At 48.8% G+C, this 24,173-nt stretch overlaps 1 protein-coding gene across 4 annotated transcripts in view; it reads left to right on the top strand.

Moving 5' to 3' along the window:
• BANP (BTG3 associated nuclear protein) overlaps positions 1-24,173 on the top strand; it is a 90,825-nt gene that overhangs the window by 1,831 nt on the left and 64,821 nt on the right. For all 4 annotated transcript variants that reach the window (XM_008069265.2, XM_008069264.2, XM_008069263.2 and 1 more), the window contains exons 2-3: positions 3,545-3,636; positions 7,461-7,660. In XM_008069265.2, coding sequence (XP_008067456.1) covers positions 3,545-3,636; positions 7,461-7,660 — 292 coding nt within the window. The remainder of the gene's footprint in view (positions 1-3,544; positions 3,637-7,460; positions 7,661-24,173) is intronic.

Raw genomic sequence — 24,173 nt, 5'->3', positions numbered from 1 at the left:
AACCCGCAGGCTCAGGTAATCCACTCACCTCAGCCTCCCAAAGGCGTGGGATTACAGGCTGAGCCACTGAGCCCGGCTTGCGATTTCTTTAGAAAACATACTACAGTGTTGTAAAAGAAATGCTACAATTACATACATTTTAAGCAGTTTTGGGATTATTAAAATTCTGACAGCCCACTACCCAAATACATTCTGTCTTTGTAGGCTGGAGGCCCAAAGAGGCTTAGAGAAACCATTCTGGTCTCGGTTGTGTTCCCATCCTGGCCCCACAGCTTGTTGCCTGCCTATGAGGGGCTTGCTGTGTGCTGGGTGCTCGAGGCCTGCCCAGAGACAGGGCTGGCAGGCGCTGACCCCAGAAATGCACACACCTGGCAGATACCATGGTGATCACACATGCTTGTGTCCATGGTGCGTTTAAGATATTTTCCTCATCTCTAAAATACAAATCTTTAACTGTGTAGTCAAGATAGTGGAAAAAATAAACATTTCCTGTAATGTTCTTCTAAACTGTTGGCACGTGTGTCTTTGCAGTTTTTCCTTATTTCCCTTTTAAACAAGATTTTAGGATCTTCCGATTTTGCGTGTACTGGCTGTGTGGCTGTGCTTACTTTACCTGTCTGAATACATCAGATTGTGACTTTTGTGATTTTTAGCAGACCTGTCATCCCAGTTGACTGTGATGACTTTGTAGTGAACTGGAAGTTTTTTTGTCTAATTCTTTTTTTTTTTGAGTTGGAGTCTCACTCTGTCAGCCAGACTGGAGTGCATTGGCCGCTCCCAGCCACCGCAGCCTCGACCTGCTGGGATCTGGCGATCCTTCCGCCTCAGCCTTCCAAGTAGCTGGAACTATAGACGTGCACTACCACGCCCGGCTAATTTTTGATTTATTATAGAGCTGAGGTCTCACCAAGTTACCTGGGTGTGTCTCAAATCCGCGGGCTCAGACAATTCACTCGCCTTGGCCTCCCAAAGTGCTAGAATTACAGGCTGAGCCACCAAGCCCGGCCTCTTTTGTCTAATTCTAAAAGGTATGCATGCAAAAACATAAAAAAATCAATGTGTACAAAATGTAGTGGGTACAAAGAAGAAAACCATTGTCACTTGTGGTCCCACTGCCTGTGGGAAGTTACTGTGCCTGTCCTGACGGCATGTTTCCTTTGACGTGTCTGTTCTGCTACGCTTTGCTGACAGCCCTGAGGAACTTCATGTTGCCAAGGGGTGTGCTTTCTTCTTTTTTCATAGTTAAGATGAAGCTAGCTGTGTGGCCCCAGAGAAATCACTTAACCTCTCTGGACTTGTTTTCTTTTCAGCAAATTGAAAGGGTAGAATAATGAGTGCCAGGGTCTCCCTGTTCTTCTAGTCCAGGAATAATGTCCAGTTTGCCATGAGTATAAACAGTCTGTGACTAAGGATCTGAGAACCTTTGACTGACCTCACATACATGTAGGCATGGCATTTTCCTCCTCAAATGTGAATCCAGGAGAATGCATTTGCACGGGAGGTGCCGATGGTGGAGGCACTCCCACCTCCCAAATCTGACATGAAGGTGGATTATGGGCAGCCAGTGGGCTTCTGGGCATGCCTCAAGCCCTCGACATGGATAACTGACTGCTCTTGCCTAAGACCGGGAGAGTTTCCTGTTAGCACTGGGCACTGTCTGGTGTCTCCATATTTCAGAGTTCAAGATGAGCCACCTCCTGTGTACACACTTCAAGGCATGACACTCTTTTTCCCCTGCCGAGATCTTATTTGTGTCCTCAGTACACACAGCTTGGCAAGTGGAGGTGTCTTGGCTTGGGGGCAGGGCCACAGAGACCCGGGCATGGGACTTTCCCCATGGGCTTGCTCTGACCAGCCCACTCCAGCAGATGGTGGTCTGTGTGCCTGCCTGATGTGCTGTGCCCATACCATGCAACCTGTGTGTAAGGTGCTGGGAGGGCAGCTGCCCCGGTGGTGGGTGCTGGGCCCGTTCTGGCAGCTTGAGGTCTAGCCCTTCCAGGATTGGCTTCTGGGAAGAGGTGGCATTTGAGAGGGTGTGGGAGAGGCTGGGGTGTCAGGCAGCTGGGGTGTGGGAGAGGCTGGGACGGGGTCAACTGGCACCAGCAGAGTGGGGAGGTGATCCCGCTTGACTGTAGCATGGGGTGCGCTTGACGTTGGGCCGGATGAAGTACAAGGTGTGTGTGCTGTGGGCTATTCCCCACTGGCAATGTTCTGATTTCCTATTATTTCTACCAAAAGTGTTATAATAGACATGTTCATGTGCAAGCATATGTGCATACAAAGTGTATGTTACACAGTATGCACACACAGACGATGTACATTCTTGCACACTGGCACTACCTTCTGTACAACAGACTTTCAACCAGTATTATTGATAGTGAGTTAAAACTATTAACCTGGATTGTCCCAGCTACTCGGGAGGCTGAGGCAGGAGGATCACTTGAGCCTAGGAATGTGAGGCCAACCTGGGCAACACAGCAAGACTCTGTCTCTAAAACAAAGTAATAACAACAGCAGAAAGCCACCAACTTGGAGGACTGAGTGAAGAGGGAAGATGCAGACAAGTCTCTTGATGACATGGTCTTACCCCTCCCACATGTATGGCATATGTCCATCTTTACACGTAACATGTGGAAAGAGGCAGGAAGCACGCTGGACAGTTCACCCTGGTCATTTCAGGCACAGAGATGAGAAAAATGTCCTGTAGTGAAAGGGAAAGATACTCATGGCTGAAACTGTTCAACATACTGTTGCATACAGCATTCTCTCTATAACGGCTGGTGTGTAACTCTTTAAGATTGACTAGGTCTAGGGAGGAGACTGGGAGTGTTATAAGTAGAAATGTGGTTTGCAGGGAAGAGGTGATGGTGAGCGATTTGGTCTTTGATTCTCTGGTCAATTTTAGACAAAAGGAAGGAGATTGGGACTGGACCATGGCAGGCCTTGTGTCTGGGCCAAGTGGCTCATCCTAAGGGTACCAGGAAGACTACCTGACCATTGCTGGTGGGTGGCACTTGATTTCACGGCACCTGGGAGGGGTAGGTTTCTGTCACTTACTGGGTTAAACTTGAGGCTGTTTTGATTATCAACACCTACGAAAGCGTAATAGTCAGTGTATTTTTTTCCCTTTCAGATCTAGACCTGCAGACAGAGTGTTTTGATTTTAAAATGAGGTGGCCACAGACAAGACTTCATTTTAAGGCTGGGAAGAGATTCTTATTGACTGGGTTTTATCCTGCTGAAAATCAAGCACGGTAGCCGCATAGCACCGAGGGAGAAGCCTGTGGTTTTGGTGTTAGGGCTGACTCCGTGGCACATTAAGGAGACAGTTTATCTGGTATCTTGGTTTTTCTTGGTATTAAGGAGATATCCTATTTTCTGCCTGACTGAGAATTTTAAGTTTAAACTGAAAGGTAAAATCTGAGATGGGGTGTGTCATTTCTTATTCAACCTTAAGGTGTCAGTACTGTTTACTATGTTAATGCTAAAATAATTCTGTAAAACTTCTCATGGTAACACTTTTTCCCCTGTCATTGATTTCCAGTTGTTTTGGAGAATCATGTAGTGACGGATGAAGATGAGCCTGCCTTGAAACGCCAACGACTGGAGATCAATTGCCAGGACCCCTCTATAAAGGTGAGAGTAATTATGTGCTGTGTGGCATAGTCTTTTAGGACTGTGGTAACAAATCACCAAAAGCAGGGTGGTCTGAAACTAAAATTCATCCTCTCTGTGTCCCGGAGGCCTGAAGTCCAAACCAGGTGTGGGCAGTACCCACGCTCCCTCTAAAGGTTTTAGAAATGGGCCCTTCCTGCCTCTTCCAGCTCCTGGTGGCTCTAGGCATTCCATGGCTGTGACCATGGCTTCAGCCTCTGCCTCGCTCTTGTATGGCCTCCTCCTCTGTATCTGTGACTGCTTCCCTTTGCCTCCTGCTAAGGACTTGTCACTGGATTTAGGGCCACTCTGATCCAGGGTGATCTCATTGACCTAATGACATCTGCAAAGACCCTTTTTCTAAGTAAGGCCCCATTTCCAGGTTTTGGAGGCTGGGAGGTAGGACTGCCATTTCTGGGAGTCACCAGTCACCCCGCTGTAGGAGAGCACACGCCTTTCCCCTAGAAAAATGTGGAGAGCTGTGATCGTTTAGACTGGGTCTGCTGCCAGGTGAGGCATCTTCCCATGGACCACGGGCCTAAGTGGTCACCATGGCTCCATTTCCCACTGGCAACAAAGTGCGTCTGTGCCCTTCTCTTAACTCACCTAAATTCTAGAGCTTACCAGATGGGTTCTTGGACCCTCTCAGTCTGTCAGTGATCTGGGATCTTTGTACGTGCCTGCTTGGTTCCATGTTTGTGGAGTCATGGAGGTGGGCATCAGCACATGGGGAGTCCACCAGAGCAAAGCCACTTCCAGACGTTCCTCTAGTTATATGGATGTATGCTTAGAAATATCCAGTTCATTTTGTTATGAGGGAGTAGCAGCGTAAACATATATGGCTGATTTGAAAAAATATTCACAGTAAAATTTCTGTTTTAGACCAGAGGATGCAGTTGCATAGTGAACACTGCTTTATCATTTCTTGAGATGCAATTATAATTTAACACAAAACACACATTTGTTGTAAGCAACACAGAAGCATATACAGTAAGAATGCACATGGCCCTGCCTCAGTCCTGGCCCTTCTGTGAGTAGGGTGTACGGCTGTGTTTGAATCTTGCCCACATTGCTTTCTCTGGCACATGTGACAGTGTTTACTTACCAAGTGAATTTAATAAATAGATTTGAGTAGTTTATGGTTACTATCACTTGTATATAAAAGACTTATTTGGAAATACTCTTTCCCACTCTCTCTTCTTCATTATTAATTTGTTTGTAACTTGTTTTGTTAGTCTATAGTAATGATTATCACCCAAAACCCAAGCAGAATCATTTCTTTTTATTTTTTTGAATTGGAGTCTCACTCTGTCACCCAGGCTGGAGGGCAGTGGCCTCGACCTGGTGTGCTCAGGCGATCCTTCCACTTCAGTCTTCCAAGTAACTGGAACTACAGGCATGCGCCACCATGCCCAGTTAATTTTTTGATTTATTGTAGAGATGAGGTCTCGCCAAGTTGCCCAGGCTAGTCTTGAACCTGCAGGTTCAGGCGATCCTCTCACCTTGGCCTCCCAAAGTACTGGGATTATAGGCATGAGCCACTGCATCATTTCTAGATCAGATTTAGTATGGTTTTACTGTGGTTAAAGAATTCAAGAGCCAAGCAGTTTGTAAAAATAGTGGGGTTATCAGTGGTCTTATCTCAAGACTTCAGCCACCCACACCTTCCTCTTAAGAGGATGACCATTTGGCTGTACCACTGACTCACCTCTTGCTGGGTGAGGGGACTAAAGGTCAGCATGAGGGTCGGGCCTACCTGCCCCCGTTGCTGTGACCTCTTGTACACTGATCCAACATCGGAGGTGAATTTATTTTTTATTTTTAAAACTTTTATTTATTTTTTGAGTTGCAGTCTCACTCTGTAGCCCTGGCTGGAGAACAATGGCACATTCATGGCCACCGCAATCTCAACCTTCTGGGCTCAGGTGATCCTTCCATCTCAGCCTCCTGAGTAGCTGGGACTGCAGATATATGCCATCATGCCTGGCTAATTTTTGATTTATTGTAGAGACAAGGGCTCTCCAAGTTGCCCAGGCTGGTCTTGAACCCCTGGGCTCAGGCAGTCCCCTCGTCTTTGCCTCCTAGAGTGCTGGGATGACAGGTGCGAGCCACTACACCTGGCCAGAGATGAATTTCAGTTGCTTCTTTAGCATTTCCCTTTACACATTAAGGCTTCTGTGACGCGTCTTGTCTAGAGGGATTACCTGAGGCAAACGTGAGTTGTTTGGACAATGCGTGGGTTTTCTTTACTGTGCTGCTGCCCTTGCTGCTGCATGCACCAGGAAATTAGACAGATGCATTGATGTTCTGTAGCAGATGCGCCCCACCTGTTGCACACACAGGTGTCCATTTCCTCCTTGCCTGGGTTTTGATGAGCTGTGTAATGGGCTGCATGGCGCTGCTGTAACCTTGCCGTTCTGTAGGTTCCGTTCACACAGAAAGCAGAGTGGGCTGCACCCCGTGCTGCGGCTTGTACCCCGGCTGCACCCCGTGCTGAGCAGGGTTGTCCTGCTGGCTCAGTGGCTTCCACGCCGTCTCTGCTGTCCCACCTGCCTCTGTCCTGACAATGTGTCTACTTTAAGTCCAGGAGAGAAAAGGAGAGGGAAAAGGCAGAAGGAAGACACGTTTCTCCTCATCTCCATCCACTGACTCTCTTGCCACTTGATGGGCTGGTGGGTGCCTGTCAACCTGCACTTTCGGCACCGAGGCCTCTCCTCTGTTGAGTCTGGCTTCAGGGATCTTTACACAGTGGCATTCCCACGTGATGGACACATATCCGTGGGGGTTCCTGGTGGTCCTGGCAGGGCCAGTGGTTGGGCAGGTGCAGCACTGCCCTGTCTGGTGTGTCTTGGTTTGGACTCTTGCCTGTCATCATCTGCCATGATAACTAGTAGCCCGCACTAGATGCATGCCCAACAGTCAAACATGAAGCCACCATTCAGGACCACTAGGTGGCAGGCCTGCTGCTCAGGAGACTGGGAGCCTCCTGCGCTATTCCGTGGTCAGGCAAGCCACGGTGCTTGTCCCCCCGCAGGGCAGCTGGATGTGAGGTGACTGCACGTGGCCAGGGGCTTGTAGGCTGTTTTGAAGTCAGGTGTTGTCTGTTTTCTTCGTTAGGAAGATTTGACTAGTTTTATGTGTACATTTACTGATTGATAACATATTCAAGACCACACGAGGGCCAGGTGCGGTGGCTCGCGCCTGTCATCCCAGCACTTTGGAAGGCGGAGGTGAGAGGATTGCCTGAGCTCAAGGGTTCGAGAACAGCATGAGCAGCTTGGTGGGACCTCGATTCTACAATAAATTAAAAAATTTAGCTGAGCGTAGAATCACTCACCTGTAGTTCCAGCTACTTGAAAGGCTGAGGCAGAAGGACTGTCTGAGCCCAGCAGGTTGAGGCTGCACTGGGCATGAGTGTGCTACTGTACTCCAGTTTGGGTGACAGAGTGAGACTCTGACTCAAAAACCAAACAAAAAACACCCAAAAAGCAAACAAAAAAATCACACGAATTTCTTATTATTTGGGCTTAACTAAGAATAGCAACTGCTCTTAGAAGTAAAACCACGATTAATCACATTTTTATTAATGTCGTTCTGTAAGTAGCCACATTTATTTGTAAAATGTGACTTGTATTTAAGATGTGAATGTGTTTACATGAGCGTTTCTGGCTCCTGGCCCCAGTGTAGGGATCGCTGTCTTGGAGCAGACGTGGTTGAGTTGGGAAGCAGCGACACAGTGCCTCTTGGAGTCATCTCCTGCCAATGTGAGCTCTCCTGTCTAAAATCTTTCTCTTTTTCACTTCCAGTCATTCCTGTATTCCATTAACCAGACAATCTGCTTGCGATTGGACAGCATCGAAGCCAAGCTACAGGCCCTTGAGGCTACTTGCAAGTCGCTGGAAGAAAAGCTGGATCTGGTCACAAACAAGCAGCACAGCCCCATCCAGGTGCCCATGGTGGCAGGCTCCCCACTTGGTGCAACCCAGACGTGCAACAAAGTGCGATGGTAAGAGCAGGCTAGGCGGCCTCGGGGTCCCCATGGGGGGCATGGCATCTCCTCGCCCGCTGGTGCTTGGTGGCTCAGCACGTGGAGGTGAGGGTGTCTGCCCCAGCGGTCATGGTGCTGGCTAAGTTAGACTGAAACCAAATATATGATTCCCTGCCAGGCAACTTGAAATCATTCCTACTCTGGCAGAAGCCAACCTGGTGCATCTTTTCTTTGGAGCTCGCCCACCAGGTCCCTGGAGATGTGCATGGCTTCTCTGCTTTTTCCTACTCTGTTTGCCGAGTCTTTACATATTCTTTCTTCATACGTGGTGGTTATAAATTTCATTTGAGTATGTCAGACTTTCCATTCAAGTCTGCAATTTTGATTGCGCTTATTTTAAGAAGAGATGCTTAGAGTCTGTCAGAGAAAGGTGCAGTCATTTACCCATTGCTTGAACGGTGACTTAAGTCCTTAGCTGATTGGGAAGCTGTCCCAGGCAGTCCCTGGCCTGCTAACGTGTCTGCTCGTTCAAGGCAGCATATCATCCTCAGCCCTCAGGTCACTGTTCTGCTGCCCTTGGCAGCCTTTCCCCTGCTTGGCTACGGGAAGGCCTTGCTGTGGCAGTAGGCAGCTGTGTCCTGTTCGTGGCAAGGGGTGGGGCTTCAGGCCCAGGGCTGTGCTGTAGGTTCCCTGGCCTGCGTGTAGCCTCCTGCCTTCTGTCTATGAGGAGTGGGGATGGTGTGGGAGACGGACACATGGGGCCACAGCAAGCCTGGAGGGACTGTTATGGCCTTGCTGCCCACGGCTGAGGTGGCTGCTGGGTACCACCTTGCCTGTGTGCGCTGGTGGCTAGAGCAGCATTAGGCACTTTGTGGGCTTTGCTGGGAGGACTCATGAAGGGAGCGGAGCTTCCTTTGCTGGTTGGTTTTGGGATGCGCACAATCGTACCCCAGTGTTCAGTTGGCCACCTGCCCTGGCTTTCTAGGAGAACCCCCAGTGGTGCCTGCTGTGCTGACGTGAGTGACGGTGCCTCCTCTAACTCTCCGAAGGACCTGGTGTGTTAGAAACTTGACCTGCTCCACCAGTCCCACCCGGTCTCCAGAAGTATGACTTTTCCAGCTGTGGTGGTGGGGTCCAGTGCACTTTCCGGGGGAGGTGGGATTGTTCTGGTGTTCTTGGCCACAACCTTTATACTGTGTTCATCCTGTCGCTGGTGTGTCCCCTCCCAGCCAGTGTCTGTCAAGCTTGTTCTCAGGCAGGCCCTCTGCCAGCCCTCGGGCCATGCTGCACAAACCATCAGACCCCGTGCAATGCCCCCCCACCCTAAAATGCAATGTTTAGAAAATTTAGTTTATAATTTATAATTGACAGCAGGCCCTAACTGTGGTGTGAGGACCAATGTGACAGTGGTGTATAATAAAGTGACATGCATTTCAGCATGCTAGTGGCTGGCAGCTGAGAGGCCGGATGCTCACCTGGTGTGCTGACCCAGGGACTGGTAGGCAGTCCCTGCAGACAACCCAGACGACCTGGGAATTCAGACATCAGTGGGTGGCGGGATATTATACAGTGGCGAGCAATTCCTGATGAAGTTTCACATAAAAAGAAGTATGACTTTTTTAGATTCATGACAGTTGAAGTCCTGGACAATTCAAGTCACATAGAAATTATGCAGCGGTATTTCGCATGTGAACGTCACATGGAGTAAGAGTCTGGGCTCAGAGTGGCGAGCCTGCTTTCCACTTTTGACTGTCTGGGATGTTTGAAGTTTGTGCAGGAAGGTTTTTGTCAGATATGGCTGTCTCACACATTGGAGGGTGTCGCAGTCTCAGCCTGGACCCACTAGATCCCAGTGGTACCCCCATCATGGCAGCCACATGTTCCATTAGATCTCAGTGTACTCTGGCGCCTCCATGGGAACTGTCGCTCTGAGGGAGTCAACTCAGGATGGATGAGCCACCTTCCTGCCTGGGAGCCTCGTGTTCCTGATGATGGCCACCTGATGATGGTCATCTTGTGCCAGACAGGTCATCTTCAAAAGCTGGGGAAGGGGTTGGCACAATTGACTAGATTCCGCCGCTGCTCACTGGTGATGCGGAGACTTCGGTGAGCGGGGAGCTCTCCTGAAGCTGGAGGCGTGGCTTTGTTGTGGCCTGGCCTTGAGGTTGCCTGCTCAGATTCCACCAGCACAGGGAGGAGCTCAGGCCTCTGGGTCCCATCTGCCTGACCGACACTGCAGGGCCACCTTACCTTGGCCAAGCATGCAGTCATTTCAGGCGGCATTACCAGGTTTCTTATCGTTTTTATTTTTTTATTTTTTAAGTCGTAGTCTCACTCTGTTGCCCAGATTGGAGTGCAGTGGCAGGCTCAAGGCCACCGTAGCCTCGACCTGCTGGGCTCGAGCAGTCCTTCTGCCTCAGTCTTCCAGGTAGCTGGAACCACATGTGTGTGCCGCTACACCTGGCTAATTTTTTGATTTATTGTAGAGACACGGTCTCGCCAAGTTGCCCAGGCTGGTCTCAAACCCCTAGGCTCAGGTAATCCTCTTGCCTCCACCTCCCAAAGTACTGGGATGACAGGCATGAGCCACCATGCCTGGTAGCTTCCTCATCTTTAAGAATATGACTGCGGTCTGCCCCGGGGCTGCCGTGGCACCTGACATTTTTGCCATCTCGTGCTCATGAGACCAGGCAGCGCTGGACAGAGTATGGCCACTTAGCTGAGTGTGTGGTGTCTGACTGTGGAGCCATGTCTCTGTGATTTTCACATTGTCTGATGGTAGAGCTCTCGCATGGGGAGAGGCCTTTCCAGGCTACAGGGCCACTGTCCCTGCTGTACTCAGTGAGTTCCCGAATCCTGTGGTCAGGAGTTCCCCATGCCTCCCTCTGCCAGGGAGGGATTGTCATTTAGAGACCTGCCCTTGTGTTTTGTGTGTTCATAAGCAGTGAAATGAGAGGAAAGTTTTCTAATGTTAATCTAATATGAACTCAAATTAGTTCGCGTTTCTGGTTTTAAAGAACCATACTGGCAAGGTAAATTCAACCTATTGTAGGCCATTGCTCTGCTAAACTCTGGTTTCGCCATGTGATCTTTGAGCTGTGGCCACCGTGCTTTCTTAGCTTTGGCCCCCTCCCCTACTTTGGGGAGATGAATCTTCTCTCTTCCTCCTCTCTCTCTCTGTAATTTACTTTTTAGCCACTGCTTTGTTAAACTCTGGTATGTCCACGTGGCTCTTTGAGCTATGGCCACCATGTTTCTTGGTTTTGGCCCCTTCCCCTACCTTGGGAAGGTAAATCAATGTCTCTCTCTCTCTCTTTCTAATTTTCTTTCTAAATAAAGTATATTTTTTAATCTAAAAAAAAAATTCAACTTATTGCAGAGTCTACTTATCGTATGTTCATGCAGGGTTTATTAATGTTGCTAATAAAGCCATCACTGTTCAAAATTAATATAAGATTGGCAGAAGGAAGAATCATTCTTCCATTTTCTCATGAATTAAAATAGGTTATATTTTCTCTAGCAAAGTTTTAAATATGATACATTTGAATGACTTTTTTTTTTTTTTGAGCTGGAGTCGGACAATGTCGCCCAGGCTGGAGTGCAGTGGCACACTCACGGCCACCCCCCCCCGACCTGCTGGGTTCTGGTGATCCTTTCGCCTCAGCTTTCCAAGTAGTGAGAACTACAGGTGTGCGCTACCATGCCTGGCTAATTTTTTTATTTATTGTAGAGACGAGGTCTCGCCAAGTTGCCCGGGCTGGTCTCGAACCTGTGGGCTTGGTAATCCACTCGCCTCGGCCTCCCAAAGTGCTGGAATTACAGGCTGAGTCACAGAGCCCAACCTTGAGTGACTTTTTTTTTTTTTTGAGTTGGAGTCTTGCTTTGTCGCCCAGGCTGAAGTGCAGTGGCATGCTCATGGCCACTGCAGCCTCTATCTGCTGGGCTCTGGCAATCCTTCCACCTCAACCTTCCAAGTAACTGGAACTACAGGTGCAGGCCACCACTCACAGCTGATTTTTTTTTTAAATTTATTGTAGAGACGGGATCTCACCAAGTTGCCAATGCTGGTCTTGAACCCCTGGGCTCAGGCAGTCCTCTCGCCTCAGCCTCCCAAGTGCTGAGATTAAAAACTGAGCCACCGAGCCCAGCCTTGAATGACTTTTAAAGAAGATACTAAGTCTGACCTTTTTTTCTATATAAATTCTGAGAATGCAAAATTAAAATCAGCAGTTGAAAGCTTTTGTCATAAGATTGTGGGGAGAAATAGTGGATAAGGACGTACTCCCAGTCTATTATGACAACAGTTCCTTTAAATTAGAAAGCTACTAATTTGTAAACACATATGCGTGGTGGAAATTGCCTAAAACATGGGTAGTTGAATGTAGGAAAGGAAAATTCTTCAAAATAAGTTAAAGTCCTATAGATTCTGAGGCATCAAGGACTCCTGGGTTATTTATTTGAAACACAGGTTCATTGCATGGGAGTGACAGTTGGCTTTGCCCAGGCCCTGTGTTCCGTGGAGCCTTCTGAGCACCACCCACCTCTCCTTGCTGTGAGAGGTTTTTTGGGAAGGCTGAGTGGCATCTCACAAGACAGGGCAGAAGTCTCCTGTGGTTGTGGCAAGGCCTCCAGAGAGTGATGAGCAGCTGTCCCTGAAGGGACCCACGCCCTTCCATCTAGAGCGCTGCCTCTGCCTAGAGCCAGACTCCTTCAGTGCAGCAGGGACTGCAAGGGTCCTCCTGCTGCGCCTTGAAGTCCACCCACCTGCTGTAGCTCCTGATCAAAGCTGATGCGGCCCAGCCTACGCTCAGGGCCGAGGCCATCAGCTCACTCTTCTTGCCTGCCACACAAGGCCGTGGAGGACTGCCAGCCTCACTTGGCATTGTGGATCCAGATGGTCCGATTTGACACGTGAATGAGATTCTTTAAATAAATTCAAGAAAAAAGAGAAGGAAGAAAATGAAAACCTTTTTTCTTTGAAGCTAACATTTAATGACTGTAATGAAAACGTGAGGTTGCTTGGATGGGTTTCCTCCAGCAGCCGCTGTTTACTTGGGGACAAGAAGAACAGGCTTTCGTTCTTTCAGGGGGTGCTTTTTTCCATCCTGAAGGTGTGCTGTTCATTTGTGTTTTGCTTGACTGTAACTTCAGGTGTAGTGGTGTGAGGTTTTAACCTTAAAGTGGCCTGGGAGGCATGGGGGGCAGATGCCAAACCTGCCATGTGGCATTGTGGGCTTCCTTGTCTAGGCAGCCGTTCTGCGAGTGCCAGGTCTTATCACGTGGCCCTAGGGACCTGGCCATGTGCAGGCACATGGACACAGCACATGTGGCATTTCTTTGTAGTTGGATGTGGAGATGGCGTGTGAGTAGGACGAGCTGAGTTCCGGTGCCACCTAAGGTGAGTGCAGCCTGTGCAGCTGGGAGCGCCAGGCAGACCCAGCAGCAGCTCTCTGTCTGTCCTGTGTGGCCTCAGAGCCTCACATGATAGGGCACACCCGGGCATCTGTTTCCTCATGGTCACCTGAATGTGCTGACTCATTGGAAGCATGCCGGGGCTTTTCAATTTCAAAAGCTTTAAAAATAAAGAAAAAGCCTTAGCGTATACTTCTATAGGTTTTTTTTTTTTTTGAGTTGGAGTTTAACTCTGTCACCCAGACTGGAGTGCAGTGGCACACTCCCAGCCACCGCAGCCTCGACCTGCCGGGCTCCAGCGATCCTTCTACCTCAGCCTTCCAAGTAACTGGAACTATAGGTGTGCACTACCATGCCCAGCTAGTTTTTGATTTATTGTAGAGATGAGGTCTCACCAGGTTGCCCAGGCGGGTCTTGAACCCGCGGGCTCAGGCAATCTGCTCACCTCAGCCTCCCAAAGCACAGGGATTATAGGCTGAGCCACCGAGCCCGGCTTATAGTTTTACAATTGTAATACATCAGGCATTTTCACAATGCTAGTTCTCAAAATTAAAAAAGAAGGATTTCTTTTAAAGTTTCTCTTTCAGAGAAATGTGTCACATAGAACTTACAGAGGGGAACATTGTCTTCTTTCTCTCTGAACTGACTATTGACCCACAGAGAATTGAAATATTTAATCAAGAAGTGATTTAAATTCCTTTAGATGTGCTAGTTGCTGATTCTGTTTTATTTGTAGGGTTTTTTTTGTTTGGAACATTGATGGGTGTTTGTGCAAGGCTGTTTTGGTGTTCTGTATCCCTGGTGGCCTTGGTGGAAGTGGGTCTCGTCCTGAGCATCTATGTGCAGGCCTGTGAGCACAAGAAGCCATGACTAGGGAAAGCCAGTGTCCAGAGTGGTGCCAATTCGGGATCATTGACATTCACAATCAAAATTGTAGCATTTCATAGACTTTAGAATATGACAAACTCAAGATAGAGCTAAACAGGATAGGTCAAACGAATTGGGAAGAAGTGGTTTGTTCTCAGCCAAGATAGACTTGTTTAATTCTTTCCTTATCTAATTTTGAATTTTTGTTGCTGTCATTTAATTTTGTACACATGTTATTTCTCTTACTGACTGGTCTGTGCACAGCTGCATTCTTTTGGTGACCTAGTTGTGATACTCTATACATGTCAGGACTGAGTACTAACCAAAGAAAATACATAGTTTACACATGTACAACTTAGGGATTCATTAACACAATCTGATGATTCAGGGATAGAATCTAATAACCAAAGCTAATAATGAACATGTATATAGCTTGTGCACACTTTAATAATTTGGAGTACTTCTCTTCTCTAGTTTTAGAATAACTCATAACTCATTGTTTGGGATTGTGTTGATCTGTAGATCAATTTAGGAGAATTGCCATCTTAACAATATTGGGTCTTCTGATTCATGAACATGGTATATCTCTCCATTTATGCAGGTCTTCAGTTTCTGTTAGCAGTGTTATGCAGTTTAGTGTATAGCACCTGGCTTGTATTTTGTTAAATTTATCTCTGAGTGCTTTGTATTTGTAGATATTGTCATAAATTATATTGTGTTTTAAATTCCAATTTCTATTTGTTCATTGATGATAGCATATAGAAGTATACTAGCTTTTAAAAATATTTATATTTATACTTTTATTCTGTATCATTTCTAAATGAACTTGTTTTGGTAACTTTTCTGTAGGAGTTTTTTTTTTAATATACATGATTTTGTTGTCTTTAAAGGGAGTTTTACTCCCTATCAAATTTCTGTAGGAAATCTGATACTTTACTATAGTGACTTTGACCTTCATTTAAATATGTGTTTTTTAGCCTATGTTTTTGCCTTATTCTTGATCTTTGAGTGAAAACATCCAGTCTTTCATCACTAAGTATGATGTCAGCTGTAAATTTTTCATGGACGCTCTTCATCAGGTTGAAGAAGTTATTTTCTATTTCTTGCTTTGTATGACTTTTTCTCATGAGCAAGTATTGACTTTTCACCTGTTTTTGTTTTTGTTTTTTTTTTGAGTTTGAGTCTCACTCTGTCACCCAGGGTGGAGTGCAGTGGCATGCTCATGGCCACCGCAACCTCGACCTGCTGGGCTCAAGTGATCCTTCCACCTCAGCCTTCAAAGTAGCTGGAACTACAGGCACACACCACCACACCTGGCTAATTTTTTTATTTTATTGTAGAGATGAGGTCTTACCAAGTTGCCCAGGCTAGTCTTGAACCCGTGGGCTCGGGTAATCCTCTCACCTCAGCTTCACCTGTTTTTTATGTCTGTTCCTGAGGTCCTTGTATGGTTTTCCTTCTTGATTCTGTTGTTACTGGAGTGAATTACTGATTTTGAATGCTAAACCAGCCTTGCATCTCTGTGTTAATAGACCTGACTTGAGCTTAGTACATTACCCTTTTTATATATTATTGGATTGATTTGCTAATGTTTGGTTAAAATTTTTTGTATCTATGTTCAGGGAGCATATTCACCTGTGGTTTTCTTTTTTGACATGTCCTCATCTGTCTTGTTACCAGATAATGCTGATCTGAAAAGGAGCCAGGAAGTTGCGCCTCCTTGTCTGTTTTGTGAAAGTATTTTTTAGGACCAATTGTCTTTCTTCCTTAAATATGGGAGAGAATTTGCCAGCAAAGCCATCTGGGCCTAGGTTTCTAATCATGGATTCAATTACTTTAATAAATATAGACTTTTAATAAATGTAGATTTTCAGCTGGGCTCGGTGGTTCAGCCTGTAATCCCGTGCCTTTGGGAGGCTGAGGTGAGTGGATTGCCTGAGCCCGCCTGGGCAGCGAGACCTCATCTCTACAATAAATCAAAAAATCAGCCAGGCGTGGTAGCGCGCACCTGTAATTCCGGCTACTTGGAAGGCTGAGGCGGAAGGATCGCTGGAGCCCAGCAGGTCGAGGCTGCGGTGGCCGGAAGCGGCCACTGCACTCCAGTCTGGGCGACAGAGTGAGACTCCAACTCAAAAACAAAACAAAACAAAACAAAAATGTAGATTTTCTTGAGTGAGTGTTGTTTAATTTGTCTCTCAGGGGATTTTTTTTCCTTTTCATCTACATTCTAGAATTTATTAGCATGATATTCTTTGTAATGTTCCCACAATATCTTTTTTTTTTTTTTGAATTGGAGTCTCACTCTGTTGCCCAGGCTGGAGTGCAGTGGCATGCTCACAGCCACCGTAGCCTTGACCTACTGGGCTCAGGTGATCCTTCTGCCTCCGCATTCCAAGTAGCTGGAACTATAGGCATGCGCCACCACGCCCAGCTAGTTTTTTGGTTTATTGTAGAGATGAGGTCTTGCCAAGTTGCCCAGGCTGGTCTTGAACCTTTGGTCTCAGGCAATCTTCTCACCTCTGCCTCCCAAAAGTCCCAGAATTACAGGTGTGAGCTACCATGTCAGGCTGCCATAGTATCTTAAATGTCTGTAGGTCCATGTGACATTTCGTTGCTGTGCTGCCCTGGGCTCCTCAAACAAAGTTTCTCAGCCTCTTCTCGTTTCAGTGCCTTTCTGAGGAGTGCTGCATTGGGCGTTGTGTGGAGTGCCCTCTGTGGGAGTTTGTCTTGTGCTTCTTCCTGGTTAGCCCGGGTGATGGGTTTTGGGGAGGAAGACCACTGAGGTGGAATGCCCTTCTCCTGTCTTGTGGAGGCTGCATGCTGCCAGTGTGACTTGTCACTGTGGGGTTGATGCAGTCAGGCTCAGCCTTGGGACTTTCCAGGTAGAGTTCCTCTTTCCCTCCATCCTGCTGTCTCCTTGGAAGGGACTCTGCTCAGCCCCCACAGGGGAAGTGGTTCTTTACTTCCTGGGGTGGGCCTCTAAGACTTTGTTATTCTGGGGAGGCTTGTCTGTCCTTCCCATTTGCTGATTTATCCCGTCATTTCTTTCGGCCAGCCTGCACTTGTGGGTTTGTATCCTATGCTTTGGGCTGGAATCCAGTGCCACTTGTTCTGTCACTCAGATTTTCCCTGCTTTGTCCTTCGCAGCTCCTCTGGTGGCCTCCTGGGCCCCTGGGACGCGCCCCTACATGTAGGTTTTTCTTGAATCTCTGTTCCTGACAAGATGCTACCAACATTTCTCCAGGCTTGAGGTGTATTCCTGGAGTCAGCCCTTGTTATTTCATTGAAAATGGTGTCAGGGCCTGGGAGTCCGCACAACGTCCTGCACAGGGTCTTGGCTCGAGGCCACAGCAGCCAAGGTTCAGTCGTGTGGTCAAAGGACCACCTTCCATTGGCCAGTCTGCTGATCTGCCCACCCCACTGCTAGTAGCTGTCCCCACAGCTCCTAGGAAAGAAGACAGCGTGTGCATCCCTAACCAACCTGACTTTCCCTGGCTTGGGACATTGGTTTGAATTCACAGAGTGCTGTCAACACCAAGTACGGCTTCTTGGGAGTGGCAGCAGAATGGTTAGATCTTGGATCTTCCAAAGCTGGGCAACTCCAGAACCTTCCTTTTTTCTTTGGCGATTTGTTTTTGAAGTTTGTTACGTTTGGTTATTCCCATTTCTCTGGTACAGCTGGTTATTGAGGGGTCGGTTTTGTATTATATTTTGCTCATTCTATTAGACTTTGCAAATACATTTTTTTTTTTTGCGTTGGAGTCTCACTCGGTCACCCAGACTGGAGTGTAGTGGCTGCTCCCGGCCACTGCAGCCTCGACCTGCTGGGCTCTGGCAATCCTTCTGCCTCAGCCTTCCAAGTAGCTGGAACTACAGGCACGTGCTACCAAGCCTTGCTAATTTTTGATTTATTGTAGAGATGAGGTCTTGCCAAGTTGCCCAGGCAGGTCTCGAACCCACGGACTCAGGCAGTCCACTCACCTCAGCCTCCCAAAGCGCTGGGATTATAGACTGAGCCACCGAGCCCGGCTGCAAATATATTTTTAATGCTAATTAATTTTTATCCCTAGCATTTTTTGGGGGGGTCTTGGTTTCTATGGCATTTTAATCTTTAACCTGCAAAAGTAATAGAAATAAGCCATTTAAACCAACTGTAATAAGCATTTGATGAATCTGAGTGCTGACCATATGACTGGGGACAGGAACTACTGCCACAAGGGACCCCAGACTCAGGGCTGGCGCAATGGAAGATTGCGTCTTGCTTTCCTTGCGGTGCGATGGGGGCCATTCTGGTCCTCCCACAGCTACCCATGTGGCTCTGCTGCCCAGAGCCTGCTGTCATGTGACTCTGCCAACCCCTCTGGCCTTGGGATCCTCTGTCTGGGAGGGGAGAGACTGGAAAAGGCACCTCCTGTCCTACAGTTGCTGTCCCGAAGGTGACATGCCTTCTTCTGTTGGCAGAGTTGATGAGCACTGGCCCCAGGGACAGCCCCTGATGGCAAGAGATATGGGCCCCCAGGACCTAGCCTATTGCTGTTCTTGGTCTGTGGGCTCAGGGCATCTGGCGTGCTGTCCCCCTGCTGCCTCTCCTTTCCGTTGTAGAGGTGCTGAGATGTAAACAAGTCCTGCTGGTGAAGTCCATTCCATGAACACAGTTTCTTACCTTAGTATGAGTCGGGATCCTGTGCATTATACAGGAGTGTAAATGTGGAGGCCCACGGGAGAACGAGTGCTTGGGAGCAGATACCTGTGGGGTTTTAACAGAAACTTGCTGACTGGTTTTCTAATAAGTGGAAAGCAGAAAGAGCTGCTTGCGTTTCTTGTTGGCTTGCTTTTGCTGAGAGATTTTTTTCTTTGAGATAATTTATAAAAATTAGAAAATTTAGCTGGGCTTGGTGGCTCAGCCTGTAATCCCGTGCTTTGGGAGACTGAGGTGAGTGGATTGCCTGAGTCCGTGGGTTCACGACTCGCCTGGCAACTTGGCAAGACCTCATCTCTACAATAAATCAAAAACTTAACTGGGCATGGTAGCGCGTGCCTATAGTTCCAGCTACTTGGAAGGTTGAGGTGGAAGGATCGCCGGAGCCCAGCAGGTCAAGGCTGCCGTGGCCAGGAGCGTGCCACTGCACTCCAGTCTGGGCGACAGAGTGAGACTCCAATGCAAAAAAAAAAAAAAAATCAGAAAATTTATATAATGTTAAGTTTCCTAAACTGAACTCAATGCATAGTTATTTTGAATTGTGAAAGGAGCGACCACTGGGATCAGCAGTGTGATGCAGTGGGCTTCACTCGGGTGGGGGAGCAAGAGCTTCTCATGGGAATTCAGGTATTTGGATGGGCCTCCGCTCTCTCTGCCATGGAGAACGGTTGCTCTCATCATGTGGAGGGAGGTGAGAGGTGACCCAACTCCTCACTTGGGCACGCGTGGGCAACGTTGTAGGTCATGCAGTCTGCGTGGAGGTCCTGATCTTGGAGGGCACTGTAACCGATGCCTGCCTGTGTCCATGCCGGCAGCCCAGAGCAAGAACCCACAACAACATCAACTGTGCCCGAAGTGGGAACCTGCAGTGGTCTCTGCTGTGCCCAGGCATGTACTCCCTTGCGAGCAGTCAGTACTTGCTCATTGGCAGCCGTTGTCAGCTTATGTGAACTTGTCCATGGGGTCTGGGGTCACTTCCTTCCATGGTGGCTTGTCCTCTGAGTGTCTGTGTGTGATTGAGGTTTAGGCGAAGAACAGTTGTGTACCTTCTTCTCTCCCCTCTGATGACTCGACCCAGGCAGAGCTGCCTGTCTAGCAGCAGCCGCACATGAGTGTCTAGAGTCACCAGCGCAGGTCACGTGACTCCCCCCCCCCCGCCATGTCTGTGGCAGATGTTGCTAGTCCACGCAGCCTTTCCCCAGCCCCGTAGCAGCTTCAGACCCGACCAAACATGGTGTTTGGCTGCTCTTGCCAGTGCACTGGCGGTGGCTTCGGATGCTGAGCTCTGTGCCCTGGCTCTCAGGTGCTCTGGTCAGACCTTAGTGAGGAGTGGGAGTGCGTGTTCAGGTCCAGTTAGTTGCCTTTGGAGCCTTGGCGGGCATCTGTAAGGCCAAGCTGAGTTAGAGTTGCTGTGGCGGTGGCTCTCTCTGCGGACGACTGGCTGTGGTCCCTCTGCGTGGCTGTGGGTACGGTCCTGGGTTCTCTCTACTACACGACTTCATGCTCCCTCTCTTGTTCTGGGGTCTGTGTGTGGTCCCTGCTGGCTCCATGGTCACATATTCGGCCCACTGCTGTGCTGGCTGGATCCTGGTCCTGGGCATTGCCCTCCCTTCTCTGTCCCTACCATGTCCTTATCAGTATTTGGCCTTTGTATGATTCTCCACCTTCTCTGGTTCAGAGCAACTTATTTTCAGTTTGCCTGTTATGGTAAAACCTGGCAACACAGACTTATGAAAATTGTTTAAGTGCTGCATTTTTCAAGGAGAGGAAGCTTTTTATGTCTTATTCTGGTGACTTTGCGTGTGTTTGAACAAGGGCCCCTGGGAGATGCTCTGATGTGTTCGATTTTGTTGGGTCCTGAGTAGAGGGTGGCAGCTGGCTTTCCAGGCAGCAGTGCAGAGAATCCATCTCTGGCTGGGGCAGCTCCCGAGATGGAAGAGAAGGGAGACCTGGATGAACCTGGCCTGGGAAATACCTGCTGTGGCACACCTTACTCTGGAAGCTGGGGCTGCATTGTCTAAGTCCATCAAAGAAAGATAGTTGAAAAACTTGAACATGGAAGGATGACATGTAACAGTTCTGAAAAGAATCAAAGTGAAACAGTTAAAATACCCAAAGGGACACCCTGAAATGGGTCATTGCTGCTCTTGATCAGCAGATGTCCGAGAGTCAGAGAACTTGCTTATAAATACAGCTTCTGTCTCTGGTGAATGGTGAGGTCCAGGGCAGGCCTGGCCTTTCTGAGCCTCAGTGACTACATCAGCAAAATGGGGATAACGCCAGTCAGCGGGCTTGCTGTGAGTATTCCTTGAGCCTCAATGGCCCGGGGGGCTTACACACGTTATGGTGTCCCTTTCTGTCACTCCCCAAGTGCCTCGTGCTGGCAGGCCTCATGGTTATACTGGGCTCATGGCAGTAAGCCCCCAGGCTACCTTTCGTTCAGATCTTCTGGAATTTGGAGCCACCTGAATGTCCAGTGCATGAGAGCATTCATGGCTTTAGTCTGGGTGTCGTGCTCTTGGTTCTGGGTTGCAGTTCTCAGTCTTCTGATCACGGGTGCTTTGCAAGAGGGGATGAAGACCAGCGTGCCACCAGAAGCAGCATGGCCGTGTCTTCCCAGCAAGTGCCAGCAAGTGCATCCTGGGCATCTGTCTCCTGGAACCCAAAACCTGTGTTCGACAGACCCTGTCCACGAGACCTAATGGCAGCTTTACTGCGAGAGCCAAGCCTGTGAGCACCAGGTGCCCTTCAGTGAGATCCTCTGCAACACCCATGCCATGACACACTTCTCAGCAACAGAAGGAGCTAACTGCTGACTGTGCTGCTGCCCGGATGGGTCTTGGGAAGCCTGTGGAGGGCGAGGAGCCAGCCTCGAGAGCTGGGAGCTGTAGGGTTCCGCGTATTTCATGTTCCCGAGATGTTGCAGCAGTGGGGACGGGAACAGATGAACAGCTGCTAGTGGGCGGGGATGGGGGGGCGGCTGGCGGGTGCTCCTAGGAGGGCATGGGAGAGCTCTGCCTTTGGTTGTGGTGGTTGCACTGACCCGTGCTTGGGACCAGACTTCAGAGTCATCCACACGTGAACACACATGTGCACACACGTGCAGAAATGGGTCTCACCTACAGTGTCATCCCACTGTCCCTTTCCTTCTTTTCCTGTGGTGCCACGGAGCCCATGGGATTAGTCACCACTGGGGGAAGTGGGTGAAGGCTCACAGGATGCTACTGTTTTTATAGCTTCCCATGACTCTAGAATGTTTTAAAGACACACAAGTCCAGGGTCAGGTAGAGAAGCATGATCAGGTGGATGGATATGTGTGTCTGTCTGTGTGTGTGTGTGTGTGTGTGTGTGTGTGTGTGTGTGAGCCCCCTGAGGAGGGGTATGGCAAGGGTCTGGTTCACAGCTATGGGGTCATCAAGCAGGTGTGAGGTCAGGAGGGGAGGGTCGAGCAGGCTGGCTGGCACTGGGGCTGCCTGGTCTCTAAGCGCAGGGCAATCCCAACCTTTTAAAGGGCCCCCAAGAATGTGTCGACAGTGTGTCTTTCCTGGGTCCCCTCTGATGAACCCCCTGTCAGCAGCAGGTAACTCAGGGCTGGTGGAATCAGGGTGGTGGCTCAGCCCAGGCTAGTGCATGCCTTGGGAGGCTGTCCACAGTCACAGGTGGAACCCAAGACCTAGAGGGATGCCTGGGAAATGTGGCATGCTTGGGAAGCCCAGGTGGTACAGGTGGTAAGCCTCTTCATAGTCTCCCGCCCAGCTGCTTGAAAATCCTTCCCGGACACACCTCCACGCGCACATGTACACAGCTACACTCACTTCTGTTTTTGCCATTTAATATTGTTGTGGCCATTTTTCCACGTAAGCTCTTAGATAACTACTTTATTCTTAATGTGATAGGAATGTTGGTGATTTTTGAACAATTAAGCTTCCTTTTGTACAGTCTGAGGTTGATACAAGTTTTACAACTGAGCTGTGTGGTTTCTGGCATAGGGTGATACCGATGTCTAACCCTGGAGTTGCCGTTTCTCCTCTGCTTCTGTCGACTTGCCTTTACACACGGGTTTATTGTTCCCTGAAGTGTTTCCATTATAACAGCGCTGTCCACTGCAAATGTCTCATACACAGGCCTCTGACAGCAAGTCTTCCCTCTGTCCCCTGCGTCTGCACTACTGTTTCCATGTCATTCCCTGACACACTCCACCTGCCAGCCAGGCCCCATGTACCTTTGCAGCAGAAGCAGGGGTGTCATCTGGAGCTGAGGAGGTGTGTGCTGTGACCACGGGCTCTCTTCTGGTTGCATCCCTGTTGCATGATCAGTGGCACACGAGCCAACAGACAGTGTGACTGCCCGCTTGTGGCCCTTGCATAGCAAGGAAGTGCTGGGGGTGTGTTTGGAGGGTTGGCTGGACTTGAGTCAGTTCCTGAACCTCTGGGAGTTGTGACTTGTCCTTCTGTAAGGTGGGATTCAGTGTTGGTTTTATTTCTGTGTTTGACTTTGGTCGTTGTATGTACTGACAAGTCGTGAGGGGACATGTGGGTGGGGGAGGGGCCGTCAGCTCCTCCATTTACACGCCAGAAGTCTTGGTGGGCCATGCTCAGAAATTCTTCTGATGATCTGGGAGCCAGGAACCAGGTCTACCATCAGTTTTATCAGAAGCAGGGGATTGTACACCAACTCCTTTCCCAGAGGGGTCTTGTGCCAGCAAGGCCTTCATTTGTCCTGCGTTTGCTCCTGGGTTTCCTGTCCTGGTGGACAGCTTGCCTTAGTGTGCTTGGAGTCAGAGGGCTTATATTTTTATTTTTAAAAATGGGCGTAGGGCTTTGTGAAAGGGAACAGATGCATAGAGGTACTCTCTCAAGGAGAATCATTTTTGGGCAGTGGTACATTCTGGAAGGTGAGGATTTGGAAATGGAGTGAGTTTCTGAGGTCTGCCTACCTCTGTGGGGGGAGGGGCAAGAGGTGGCCTGGGGCGTGTTTTGTCCACCTGGAAGCTGGCTCCCTCAGGACATGTCTTCCTCTGATAAGCATCTTCAGGGAAAAGGTGTTTGCCACATGACTTTCAGATGGTGGCATGAGGGAGTTCTCTCTGTTGAAATTTCTTCTCGGACCTTTATTATTTATTTGTTTATTTATTTTTTTGAGTCAGAGTCTCACTCTGTCGCCCAGGCTGGAGGGCAGTGGCATGCTCATGGACACCGCAGCCTTGACCTACTGGGCTCTGGCAGTCCTTCCAAGTATCTGGAACTACAGGAGTGCACCACCACGCCCCGCTAATTTTTGATTTATTGTAGAGATGAGGTCTCGCCAAGTTGCCCGGGCTGGTCTTGAGCCCACAGGCTCAGACAGTCTTCTCACCTTGGCCTCCCAAAGTGCTGGGATTATAGGAGTGAACTGCTACACCTGGCCTCTTCTCAGACCTTTAATGTGTTAACATAGGGAACTGTTTTTTACTCAACAGCATTGTCCTTATTTAGTTGCTCATGGAAAGGGAGAGAGCAGGAGCGGGGCAGAGGGGACGGGAGTGGGGGAAAGACTGGGGCGGGGGGGGGGGGG

This window comes from Carlito syrichta, unplaced genomic scaffold, assembly GCF_000164805.1.
Source record: "Carlito syrichta isolate Samal-C Ts95f unplaced genomic scaffold, Tarsius_syrichta-2.0.1 Scaffold311900, whole genome shotgun sequence".
Classification (NCBI taxonomy): domain Eukaryota; kingdom Metazoa; phylum Chordata; class Mammalia; order Primates; family Tarsiidae; genus Carlito; species Carlito syrichta.
This window is presented reverse-complemented; position numbering and strand designations above follow the sequence as displayed.